The sequence below is a fragment of the Portunus trituberculatus genome, chromosome 16 (genome assembly GCF_017591435.1).
Source record: "Portunus trituberculatus isolate SZX2019 chromosome 16, ASM1759143v1, whole genome shotgun sequence".
NCBI classification, from domain to species: Eukaryota; Metazoa; Arthropoda; class Malacostraca; order Decapoda; family Portunidae; genus Portunus; species Portunus trituberculatus.
Window position 1 is genome coordinate 3,489,285 of NC_059270.1, and position 12,238 is coordinate 3,501,522.

At 42.3% G+C, this 12,238-nt stretch overlaps 1 protein-coding gene across 3 annotated transcripts in view; it reads left to right on the forward strand.

Moving 5' to 3' along the window:
- Window positions 1-12,238, forward strand: part of LOC123504483 (gamma-2-syntrophin-like) — a 378,342-nt gene that overhangs the window by 356,514 nt on the left and 9,590 nt on the right. For all 3 annotated transcript variants that reach the window (XM_045255017.1, XM_045255019.1, XM_045255018.1), the window contains 3 exons: window positions 1,889-2,048; window positions 10,778-10,906; window positions 11,450-11,806. In XM_045255017.1, the coding sequence (XP_045110952.1) occupies window positions 1,889-2,048; window positions 10,778-10,906; window positions 11,450-11,806 (646 nt within the window). The remainder of the gene's footprint in view (window positions 1-1,888; window positions 2,049-10,777; window positions 10,907-11,449; window positions 11,807-12,238) is intronic.

The window sequence follows — 12,238 nt, forward strand, 5'->3', positions numbered from 1 at the left end:
CCGAGGTGTGTGGTAAGCAAAGATGAATTAACCTGAATTAACCTGAAGAAGCGAAGCGGAAGGAACGAACGCAGTGGCTTGAGAAGGTGAGGATGGCGATGCAGTGAGGGAGGGGCTGAGTGGAGAGGTGAGGTGTGGTGTGGAGGTGGCAAGGAAGTTTAGTTTATTGAGACAGAGGCGCTTGGTATAGTGAGGTGGGGATGTCTGCAGTGGTGAAGAGAGATGTGAGGGAGGAGTACGGTGGAGCATTTGGGAGTGGGTTGAAGGGGGAAGCTGCGTAATGAGAAGTGGATGGTGGAGTGATAAAGAGAGTACTGGTGGCTGTCTGTATACTGGAGAGGACACGTGCTGCAGCTAAACAAGACGAGGAAGTATTTCGCATGGGAAGTGGGTGAAAGAGGGCAGCTAAGTAATGAGAAATGGGTGAGAAAAGTGGATGGTGTGGTGATTGAAGAGAATACTGGTGCCTGTCTGTATAATGAAGGAGAGGACACGTGCTGCAGAGGACACGTGCTGCAGCCATACAAGATGAAGGAGTATTTCATTTTCTCTGTTTTGCTTCAGTTGCGAAGTGTTTGGGAAGGCTTGGGGTCTCTTCACCGCTGGGCAAGGTTCAAATATTCTCTGCTGATGACTTTCTCTACCCCTGCTGGTGTTTTCTCAACCATTTAGCTTTCTATGAATATTTGATATCCTTTAGTTGTTTCTTCAATGTTCCTCTCTCTCTCTCTCTCTCTCTCTCTCTCTCTCTCTCTCTCTCTCTCTCTCTCTCTCTCACAAAAAAAAAAAATTAAAAGGAGCCGGAAATCATTAATAGAAGGAATGATATGCCCTCCGTGTTATCAGTCGGGCAGGAATGGCGCGGTGAGTCCCGAGAGGAGAGAGAGAGAGAGAGTCCCGGAAGACGGTCGACAGCGGTGCTTCAGCGAATCAATCACTCAGCGTCTGTCGTTTGAAGTGGCACAATTGCTGGCTGCGTGTTATGGCCATATTCTGTGGATATAACCCACGCCAACTACGTAAATTGGAACGATACTGAAAACATCCCGTCACTTCTTTCTCTTTTATTAACCATGCAGCTCTTCCTATATATTCACTGAGATATCATGATGCTTATGTAGATTCGAATTAGTCCTATTTCTTAACCATTTCAGTACTAAGATGCATTTTACCTTGATTTTTGTGTGTGATAAGATGATTTTATTTGCATTTTGGAAGGGTCTATGGAAGTCAAAAGATTAATGGCCAGAGTCTTCACTATTTTAATCCCCACGTTACTTTCTGAAGCTGTACAAAATTTAAACAAACGGTAAGCAGAGTGAATATGGAAATACGTCATAGTAATGAAGGCGCTCATAATGCAAAAGCCACGTTAAGTTGTAGAAAACTGAACGTTGTCTGTCATCTTGTCACGAGCAATGCATTCATCCCGCCTTGGACACAATGATGCCGCCAATTATGCCATTCATGCCGCCAGTGACGAAAAGACCATTGTGATGCGCCAAGTTTCTGCCGGAGCGTTATTACCGGCAGCGGTGCAGAGTTCACTCAAACTAAAGCAACACAGCCACGAGATGCTTGAGCTCACTTGACTCTTAATTAATTTAATCTTGGAATATTTCCTGTCTGGGGAGCTTGGTGAGAGAGAGAGGAGGTGGTCTTCCTTCAGGCAATCAACTCACCTTCAGCTATTAATTAAATTTTCTCTCCCTCCTGGTATTCCATTACTTTTACAGTTATAGCTTCATATTCTGACTTGTTTCTCTCATGTCGTGTTTCCTTTTCCAAGCCTTTCTGCATCTTCCTTCCTTCCTTCCTTCCTTCCTTCCTCCTTCCCTTCCTTTCTTCCTTGAGTTGATCCACACTTCAAGCTGCTTTGCATCCTCAGATCCGGCGGGTGAAGGTGATCCGGCAGCGGTCGTCGGGACTTGGGCTGAGCATCAAGGGAGGCGCTGAACACAAGCTTCCAATTCTCATCTCTCGCATCTTCAAGGACCAGGCGGCGGATCTCACAGGGAAGCTCTTCGTGGGTGACGCTATTCTGAAGGGTGAGTGGTGGCTGGAGAATGGAGAGTGGCAGTACTGCATGCATGGTGTCTTTGGGGCCTGGCTTACTAATCCTTATCTCTTCATCTAATATGGTGGTTTGCTCATCAGTGTGATTAATTAAAGGGGGAACAAAGCTTTTATGAATATGATCTTTATTCGTATCTTCCACCCGTGTTCATGGCGGTATTGTGTGTGTGTGTGTGTGTGTGTGTGTGTGTGTGTGTGTGTGTGTGTGTGTGTTTGATCTGCTGCAGTCTATGACGAGACAGCCAGACGTTATCCTACGGAACGAGCTCAGAGCTCATTATTTCCGATCTTGGGATAGGTCTGAGACCAGGCACACACCACACACCGGGACAACAAGGTCACAACTCCTCGATTTACATCCCGTATCTACTCACTGCTAGGTGAACAGGGGCTACACGTGAAAGGAGACAGACCCAAATATCTCCACCCGGCTGGGGAATCGAACCCCGGTCATCTGGCTTGTGAAGCCAGCGCTCTAACCACTGAGCTACCGGTGTGTGTGTGTGTGTGTGTGTGTGTGTGTGTGTGTGTGTGTGTGTGTGTGTGTGTGTGTGTGTGTGTATTCTTCACCTTTGCGAATGAATACACAATAATTTCACCACATATTATTGCTGTTAACATATACAAATACTCTTAACTTTTTCTTGTTTGCTAACCACTACACTACGCGGTGTGTGTGTGTGTGTGTGTGTGTGTGTGTGTGTGTGTGTGTGTGTGTGCCCGCGTTTCTTACTCCCTTCGCGTCATTAACTCCGTAGTATGACTTTATGCAAGGACTTAAACAGATCAATGCATCAATCCTCGTCCATCCCGGTAGAGTGGAGCCTTTCATCTCTTGAGGCTGCTGCGAAAAACTGTGATTGGGAGAAACGAGAGGTTGAAGTGGAATGACAGACAAGGGCAGTGAATGTACACCAAAGTCGGGGGTAATTGTGAGGATGGGCATGGTGTTGAGTGGTGCAGTGGAGTGGGTGTGTTTTGGTGAGGGTAGAGTACGGAATGTGTGGTGACTGATTCGTGGTGGTGTTCGAGGTGTTGAGATTACTGATAGAAATAGAAATGAGGGATATATATAGATAAAATGTAGTTGATTTCTCTCTCTCTCTCTCTCTCTCTCTCTCTCTCTCTCTCTCTCTCTCTCTCTCTCTCTCTCTCTCTCTCTCTCTCTCTCTCTCTCTCTCTCTCTCTTGTTGTTGTTGTTGTTGTTGTTGTTGTTGTTGCTGTTGTTGATCTTCTTCTTCTCTTCTCTTCTCTTCTCTTCTCTTCTCTCTCTCTCTCTCTCTCTCTCTCTCTCTCTCTCTCTCTCTCTCTCTCTCTCTCTCTCTCTCTCTCTCATCTCTGACAGCTACGTAATTAGATCTCACAGCGAGTCGCGTGGCATTGCAGGAGACGGTTTTAAATAAGCTGTTCTTTATACTAATGCGCTCAAAACCCCTGACACTAAAAAGGAAGTCACGTGCTTGGAATCTCCTGCAGAACGTTAGCTTGTGTATCTCCACCGGGTTTTCCGCAGCCAACAAACATAAACCTTCCCGTGTCAGCTTCACGCCATCCCCATACATCCGCGCCCTTCCCTAGAGACTTTGAAGACTTCTTAGCTATTCCTCTGTTGTGATGGTAATACTCAATGCTTATTAATTAGATTGCAGTGGCACCTCAGCCTTGTCCTTTGATAATGAAACTAAAAATCAGGCATATTTAAAAACGCCTTCCCCGCTCACTACAATTTTCCAAAGCCACAGAAACAACTAGTCGTGTTTTCAAAGACAGTTTCTCCTTTTGATAAACTAGAAATCTTGCCAATCTGTCACCAGAACCATAAAAATTCTCTTAATCCCTTCAGTACCAGGATGCGTTACCATATTCATGCTGCTTTCCATTTGGCGAGTTTGCACAGCTTCGGAAACTTATGTAAGGGATTAGATTAGTGAAGACTGTGGCCTTTAATATTCTGACCTCATAGACCCTTCCTAATGTTAATAAAATGGTCTAATGGCACCTAAAACTCATGGCAAAAATGCGTCTCAGTAAAAAAAAGGGGTTAAAAAAACGAGTATCTTCAACTGCAGCCTTTGGGAAGCAGTGATGGTAAGAGAGCAAAGCGTTTCAGAATTCAGACTACAGGCCTTAGTAACACCGCTGGCATCATATCAGTGGTGTGCCAGTGACCATCATTGCCACTATCACCATGACCACGCACCATTGCCGCTGCCTCCACCACCACTGACAATGCCAACACGTCCACCACCAACACAAAAAAAAAAAAAAGGAAAAAAAGAACTTGGTGTGGTATAGTAAAGTTCTGACACCAGTTTACATCACCTGAGGATCAAAACAGGTGAAGTTTGTCTCATGGTGTGTGTGTGTGTGTGTGTGTGTGTGTGTGTGTGTGTGTGTGTGTGTGTGTGTGTGTTTACCTAGTTGTAGTTTTACAGGGCCTGGGCTTAACGCTCGTGTGGCCCCGTCTCCATATCTACACTTATGCAATTTTTCTTTAAAACTATGCACATTCGTTGCTGACACCACTTCTTCACTCAAACTGTTCCAAGTCTCAACACATCTTTGCGGGGAACTATATTTTTCAACATCTCTCAGACATCTTCCCTTCCTCATTTTTTTTACTCTGCGATCTTGTGCTTCGAATGTGTGTGTGTGTGTGTGTGTGTGTGTGTGTGTGTGTGTGTGTGTGTGTGTGTGTGTGTGTGTGTGTGTGTGTGTGTTTTACGTGGAGGGTTGAGTGGCGAGATTCTGATTTTCCAGTCCGTTTATCCAAATGTGGCTGATGGAGGCTTTCGAGCTTTACTGGAAACTAAGCGACTCTCTCTCTCTCTCTCTCTCTCTCTCTCTCTCTCTCTCTCTCTCTCTCTCTCTCTCTCTCTCTCTCTCTCTCTCTCTCTCTCTCTCTCTCCCGTTTTTAGGTCAGACATACAGTACTGATCAAATTACCAGCTAATAGAAAGTAATTAGGATGATGGATTAGTCTGTCAGTGGCTTGTTACGTGGCTTATTTTGTGGTGTTTTGTGCTGCTGCTTTTGCTGACTCTGCTAGGTGAGACGGCTTATTGTATTAGTGTATTATGGACCGCCTCCCCCCGTGGTCAGCCATGCTTGTTTGTTGGTTGAATATTTATCAACGAAATTGTTTTACTTCACATTTACCGGCAGTATTAAAAAACGCCTTCGCTTCTCATTATGGCAATTTTTCCAAGGCCACAAAGACAGCTAGCCGCGTTTTCAAGACAGTTTCTCATGTTAATAAACTAGAAATCTTGCTCATCTATAACCAGAACCATAAAAAAATACTCTTAAAAACACGAGTATCTTCAACTGGAGCCTTTGGAAAGCAGTGATGGTGAGAGAGCAAAGCGTTTTTATTTTTTTTTTTTTTTCGTTTTCTTCATCTAAGCTTAATTAATTTTTCTCAGCTTTTTTTTTCTTTTCTTTTTTTTCGCGAGGTCTTTCAGTTATCATGTTACTTATTCAAATCTCTTTTTCTTCTGTATATTGCACGTCCTCCTCATCTCTTTGAATCTTGTCGATATTGCTGCTTTTCAAATTGACTACACTACATTACACGTGTTAATCTCTTCAGTTATATTATCGATTATACTATTAACTCTTTACCATAATATTTTCAGTGTTACAAAAATAGGATCAAGTTTCTTTTTTTTTTCGTAATCATCTAAAAATATTGCTTTTCATAACATCGCTATGATTTCCTCTCCTACATTGAACATTCTAAGAGTATCATTCACTAAAATTTCACACGAATATCTGTACTTCTACCACGTCAACTTAAGTGAAGGCTCTTATCATCCTCATCCATTTTTATCCGTACTAAAAACTTGGTTGTGTACAGAAGTCTTGTCTCTTCTCTGGACTGAATATATGGCAAGGCTTAGTCGTCAGGAAGCAGATTTGTCGTTCAGAAGGCTACGTAGGGAGAGAGGAAAAACAGACTCCCCTTCATGTAAAAAAAAAAAATAGAAAATAAAAGTTTGCAAGCTCTTAAAAAGAAAGAAAGAAAAAAAACTCACGCGCAGCCTGCTTTGTGTTATTAATCCCAAAGTTACCGTTTTTGGACCAGTGTTTGCAGGGAGGATTGACCGCAGCTGAGAGAGAGAGAGAGAGAGAGAGAGAGAGAGAGAGAGAGAGAGAGAGTGAGAAATAGCTTTTTTTTCTATTTGCATGGAAAGGACGGTCGCGTTTCCTTGTCTCATTGTTTATTTCTTTATTCATTGATTCATTTTGTATTGGGATGAAAGACAGTAAACACAAGGTGGAAGGAACCGTTCATCTTTTAAGATACATTTACACTGAGCTGTCATAGTTTGTCATTCGTGTTCCTGTGTTGATTTATTTGCCCTATTTTTTTTTTTTTCTCTCCATATATTTATTTATTCATTTATTTGCATATCACGTATAAAAAAGCGAATATAGAGTAGTACCGAGATTATAACATGGAATGCGTCGGCTACTCCCGTCATTGTACCAACGCTATTATGAATAATGTGATTTCTTCTCCATAAGTTAATTTGAAAGTAATATGATTTTTTTCCATAAGTTAATTTTGAGATTACAAGTTATTAATTAAGAGAAGAGGTAATGGGTAATCGCGTTCACATTTATGATACTGGAGTGGTTTTCAAATCTGGGGTGGCCTCGATATACCACATTAAAGGCGCATGCCATAAGACAAGGGCGGGGCCGGAGCAGCTCGCTAAGTAGCCAATATGAGCACTTGTAAGAACTTAGGGTCTTGGGTTCCCTACAGGATAATTTACCACTTTTTTCGTGCAGAAATTATGAAAGTGTTTTACAGAGTGGAGCAGTGAATGTACACCAGAGTCTGGGTAATTGCGAGGATGGGCATGGTGTTGTGTGGTGTCGTGGTGAGGGTACTGTACGAAGTGTGTGGTGACTGATTCGTGGTGTTTGATGCGTTGAGTTTGCTGATGGAAATAGAAGTGAGGGAAATATATAGATAAACTTATTCATCTCTCTCTCTCTCTCTCTCTCTCTCTCTCTCTCTCTCTCTCTCTCTCTCTCTCTCTCTCTCTCTCTCTCTCTCTCTCATACGTGGCAAGAGATGTTATTTGCAATTGTTAAGTTATTCACCTGTAGCAACTAAAATCAGTCCGTTGTTGCTTAAATAATCTTCTCGGTGTGATACTTTCTTTCCCAATGAAGAGTGAAGGCGCGTGTCCAACGTGGCTCGTGAAATGAGACCATGATAGTGCGTTAGACCTCAAACCAGAAACCGTTGGAAGTATTTGGCTATGTAGGTCATTCACAACACTTAGGCTGGCTCCTCAGACTGCAGATAATAGTAAGGAGTAATAAACAGTGAACATAAGTATTCACTTTTGAAGGCCTCCATCCCCAAGGCCCGGGACAGCGCCTCCCTCACGTCCGCATTGTGCGCATTCTTCACGTACAGCTGCAGATGTGATGGATACCGGAACTAAAACCAACGAGCTTCAACTTTAACATTAGAGTTGACACATCTTCACAACTCTCCAGCAGCATTGCCATCTGCTTCCCACTGCTTCATCTCTCTAGACCCCCACCCCCCCTTCATAGTAATACTGTACATGTAGCTACGTGTGCATAAGTGATACCTATCTTATCGCGACAATTTAGGTGGGGTAGCCTACTGCACCTTACATAAACTTGTTAAAGCGTCTTACTTAGAAAGGTACTTCCCTCCTCGATTATGCGTCGGCTTTGTTCATTATAAGAATCGAGACCCATCAAACTGAGTAATCTCCAGTCTCCACCAACCTTTACTTTACCGAGTCTGTCTGTCTCATGCACTGTCTCACCCGAAGCTTCTTTTTTTCTCTCAGTGAACTGGAACCACATCATCCAGGTGCTCGAGTGATGGGGTGATGCTATTGACAAAGCCATAGATTATGCTTTAAATTCACTCCATAATTCAATTACCATTTTTTCGGACTCTATGTCAGCCCTTCAGGCAATAGAGTCCGGCCGCACGGATACAAATGAAATCCAGGGCAACATCATTAATAAGTTAAATTCATGTCGTAAATCCTTCTCACTGATTTGGGTGCCTGGACATTCCAGTATACGCGGGAATGAACAGGCTGACATGGTAGCTCGGTCTGCTGCAGAGCTCGAGGGAGCGTGGAACCTCCGTCGGGATCTGCAGTCATGTCTCTCAGTTGTTAAATCATCAGCAAAACTCCTGTGGCAGAGTCACTGGGACAACCTCCACCTCCACACCACCAAACCCATTTTGGGCGAGTGGGCCTCCTCCAATCGCCCCACAAGGCGGGAGGAGGTGGTCCTCGCACGCCTCAGGATGGGCTGCACCCTCCCCACCCACATGCTCCCCTACATAGCCAACGCCTTCCCACCACAGTGTTCCAGCTGTAATGTCACCTCTCTGTCGAGCACATCCTGCTTCACTGTGTGCGTTATCGTGAGGAGAGGCGGCGTATTGCCGGGGTCGCGGCCTCCCGCTAACGCAAACCACCCTCCTGGGTGATGAACACCCGGATGTGGTCGATAGACTGATGATTTACCTGACTGACCAATTTAATCAGAGAGTTGTGATTTATGTGTATATATTATGTTATTTCTTCTTTGTAAATATATGAAATATATGTATGTAAATAAAAGTATGAAAGTGTATGTATGATTCCAATTTTGCGTGATCTAATGTGAATGTTTTCCTTCATGTATATATGCAATACGTAGTGATGCTACGTAGCCACCCTGTGTGATTGTGATTTATCCTCTCCTCCCCATGCCCTGACAAAGGACAATAGTTTTGAGTTAGGAGTAGGGTCCCTGTGTGAATGAAGCGTGTATGGAATTCTGAGTGTGTACAATGTTATTTTTTTGTTAAGATAATAAAAATAAAAAATTAAATTAAAAAAATATAATATATATATATATATATATATATATATATATATATATATATATATATATATATATATATATATAATAAAAAAAAACTACATTAAGTAAATAAAATTGTATATATAAATAACAAAACTGAAATAAAAAAAAGTTTAAAAAAAAAATAGCAAAAGTGGCCTAATACTCATGCCAGGGTAATGGCAAAAAAAAAAAAAAAAAAACGTGTACATTGTCTTGCTTGTACGTGGCAGTGACTTGAAGTGACTTCATTTAATTTCCCGAAGACAACAGGTGTTAACACACACACACACACACACACACTTTCATGCACGACAAACCTGATATGTTACTATTCGAGGGTGATAGATGTAATACAGGAAAGAGATGGTTGGGCTGATGGAATATATCTGGATTTAAAAAAGGCCTTTGATAAGGTACCACACCAGAGACTGATCTGGAAACTTGAAATGGTAGGAGGAGTGCATGGCAGTTTACTAAAATGGATGGAAGACTTTTTGGTAGGAAGAGAAATGAGAACAATAATTAAGGACAGACCATCAGAATGGGGATTGGTGGAGAGTGGAGTTCCACAGGGATCAGTGTTGGCACCAGTAATGTTCGCAGTCTACATAAATGACATGGTGGATGGGGTGTCCAGTTATGTGAGCCTATTTGCAGGCGATGCAAAATTGTTACGAAAAGTGAGATGTGACAAAGATTGCGAACTACTCCAGGAAGACTTGGACAGAATATGGAAATGGAGCTGTACATGGCAAATGGAGTTCAACACGACAAAATGCAAGAAAATAGAGTTTGGCAAGAGTGAAAGAAGAATCAGGAGTATGTACAAGATAGGAAATGAAGACATAAAACCAGTCATGAAGAAAAAGACCTTGGGGTGACAATTACCAATGACCTATCGCCAGAGAGACATATAAACAAAATAATTGGAGAAGTATTGAACTTATTGAGGAACATAAGAGTGGCGTTCGTATATCTAGATGAAGAAATGATGAAGAAAATAATTACTGCAATGATAAGACCGAGGCTTGAATATGCAACAATACAGTGGGCTCGAACTTAAAGAAACACATAAGGAAACTAGAGAAAGTACAGAGGGCTGCAACGAAAATGGTGCCTGACTTAAGAGATTTGACTTATGAAGACAGACTGAAAAGAATGCAACTTCCAACCCTGGAAAACAGAAGAAAGGGAGACCTGATAGCAATATACAGAGTGATGATTGGCATGGAAAAATGGATAGGGAAGATCTGTGTATGTGGAATGGAAGAATGTCGAGAGGGCATGGGAAAAAACTAAAATGGCCACTTATAGGAGAGATGTGAAAAATATAGCTTCCCTCATAGAAGGGTGGAAGCATGGAATAGTTTAGACGTGGAAGTGGTCAACGCAAGGAATATTCATGATTTTAAGAAAAAGCTGGACATTAATAGATATGGAGACGGGACAACACGAGCATAGCTCTTTTCCCGTATGTTACAATTAGGTAAATACAATTAGGTAAATACACACACACACACACACACGATCAGCTACATACGCACACACATATGCTTTACATTTCTGTACCATTCACACGTGTAGGCTACTGTTGATACTTTATGAAATTTGTTCAGTGATGGTGGTTATTTTATTTTGTATTATGCAAGGGTGACTAGTAGAGAAGTAATGGTAATGTTAATCGTTCATCCATCTTGTTGTATGAAGGTTATGAGCCACATCGTCTGCCATAACTGACTGAAGTATGTGCTGTGTGTATCTGAAGTGTTTCCTTTCTGACCTATTCTAGTCAACAACCGGTCCTTGCTACGGTGCACACACGATGAGGCAGTGGGTGAGCTGAGGCAGGCTGGGGACGAGATCATCCTAACCGTCAGACACTACAAGGCAGCCACGCCCTTCCTCAACAAGACTGACGGTAAGCCCTCCTCTCTCACCTGTGTTGGTTCATTCTAGTCCTTTTTTTTTTTTTTTTTTTTTTTTTACACACGGACAATAATGCAAATCAGCCTTGTCTTTCATTGTTAACCTCTACATTTTTTTCTTTCTTGGATATTTTTCATATTGCCTCCACTTCTTCCATGGCCACACTACACAAGACTTTCTTTTCTCTCTCAACCCTATTCTAATCACCTCTTTAATGCAATCATTCTTCTCTTTCTCTGGTAAGCTCTGGAACTCGCTACCTACTTCTTTATTTTCATCTTCCTATGACTTGAAATCTCTCAAGAGGAAGGATTCAAGACACGTGGTGCCAAGCAGTTACACAGTACACTTCAACTCAGCTTTCTACAGCATGCACTCACAACTTGCACACTGTCTCTACTGGTCATTTATTGCATCAGCCTTTTATGACATGGTAGCTGTGTTTTGGAGATGAGTAACATGAGCATTTAGTCTATAAATGTCTTCTTATGCTGACTTTCAGACTTCAATTTGTCTTATTTACATTCAATTTTAGACAATGTGAGCTCCACCTCGGAAAGAAGTAGTGCCCAGCTAAGGCCAGAAGACGGATGGCACTCCCCCTCCAACCCTACCTCTCCCACCACACCCACTGGGAAGATCACCAACCACAAGCTTTCAAACAGTGATCAGACAGACTGCTCTACCACGGATTCCACCACAACTGCCTCTATCAGGAGCACAACAAACAATCTAAATAAGGTCAATAACCGGGTGAATGATGTCATATCCAACGACATCTCCACCACTACCTCCACCACTGCTGCCACAGCCACCTCCACCTCTTCTTCCACTACAGACAACACTCCCAATGGACCCAAGGTGGAGAAACAGTGGGTGGATGTTGTCACAGGTACGTAAAGCTGGTTTTCATGTTAAATACATCAACATGTGTATGGTGACACCTTAAAAATGTAGCATTTCAGATTTGTCCCTTCCTTTAATGTCAAGGTACAAAGAAGTACACCCAAGAAAATATCTGCAAAATTAATATGTTATGCAGGAATCCTGTTTTCTTGTGACCCAATTCCTATTCACCTCTGTTAGTCATTATTAAAATGGACCCATGAAGTTTGGTCTAGAAAGGGATTTGATTCATAAACTTCTGATTTGTCAGCCAAGGCCATTAACTGTTTTGGTGGAAGATATGGCAAATGTTCAAGTCACCAAGTTACCACTGTGTGCATAATATCTAGTCATGGGATGAATATTGATTTTGTTAAATATAACACTCTATTCCAGCTCTGTACGGTACAACTTGTACATACATCCCAAGATACTTCAG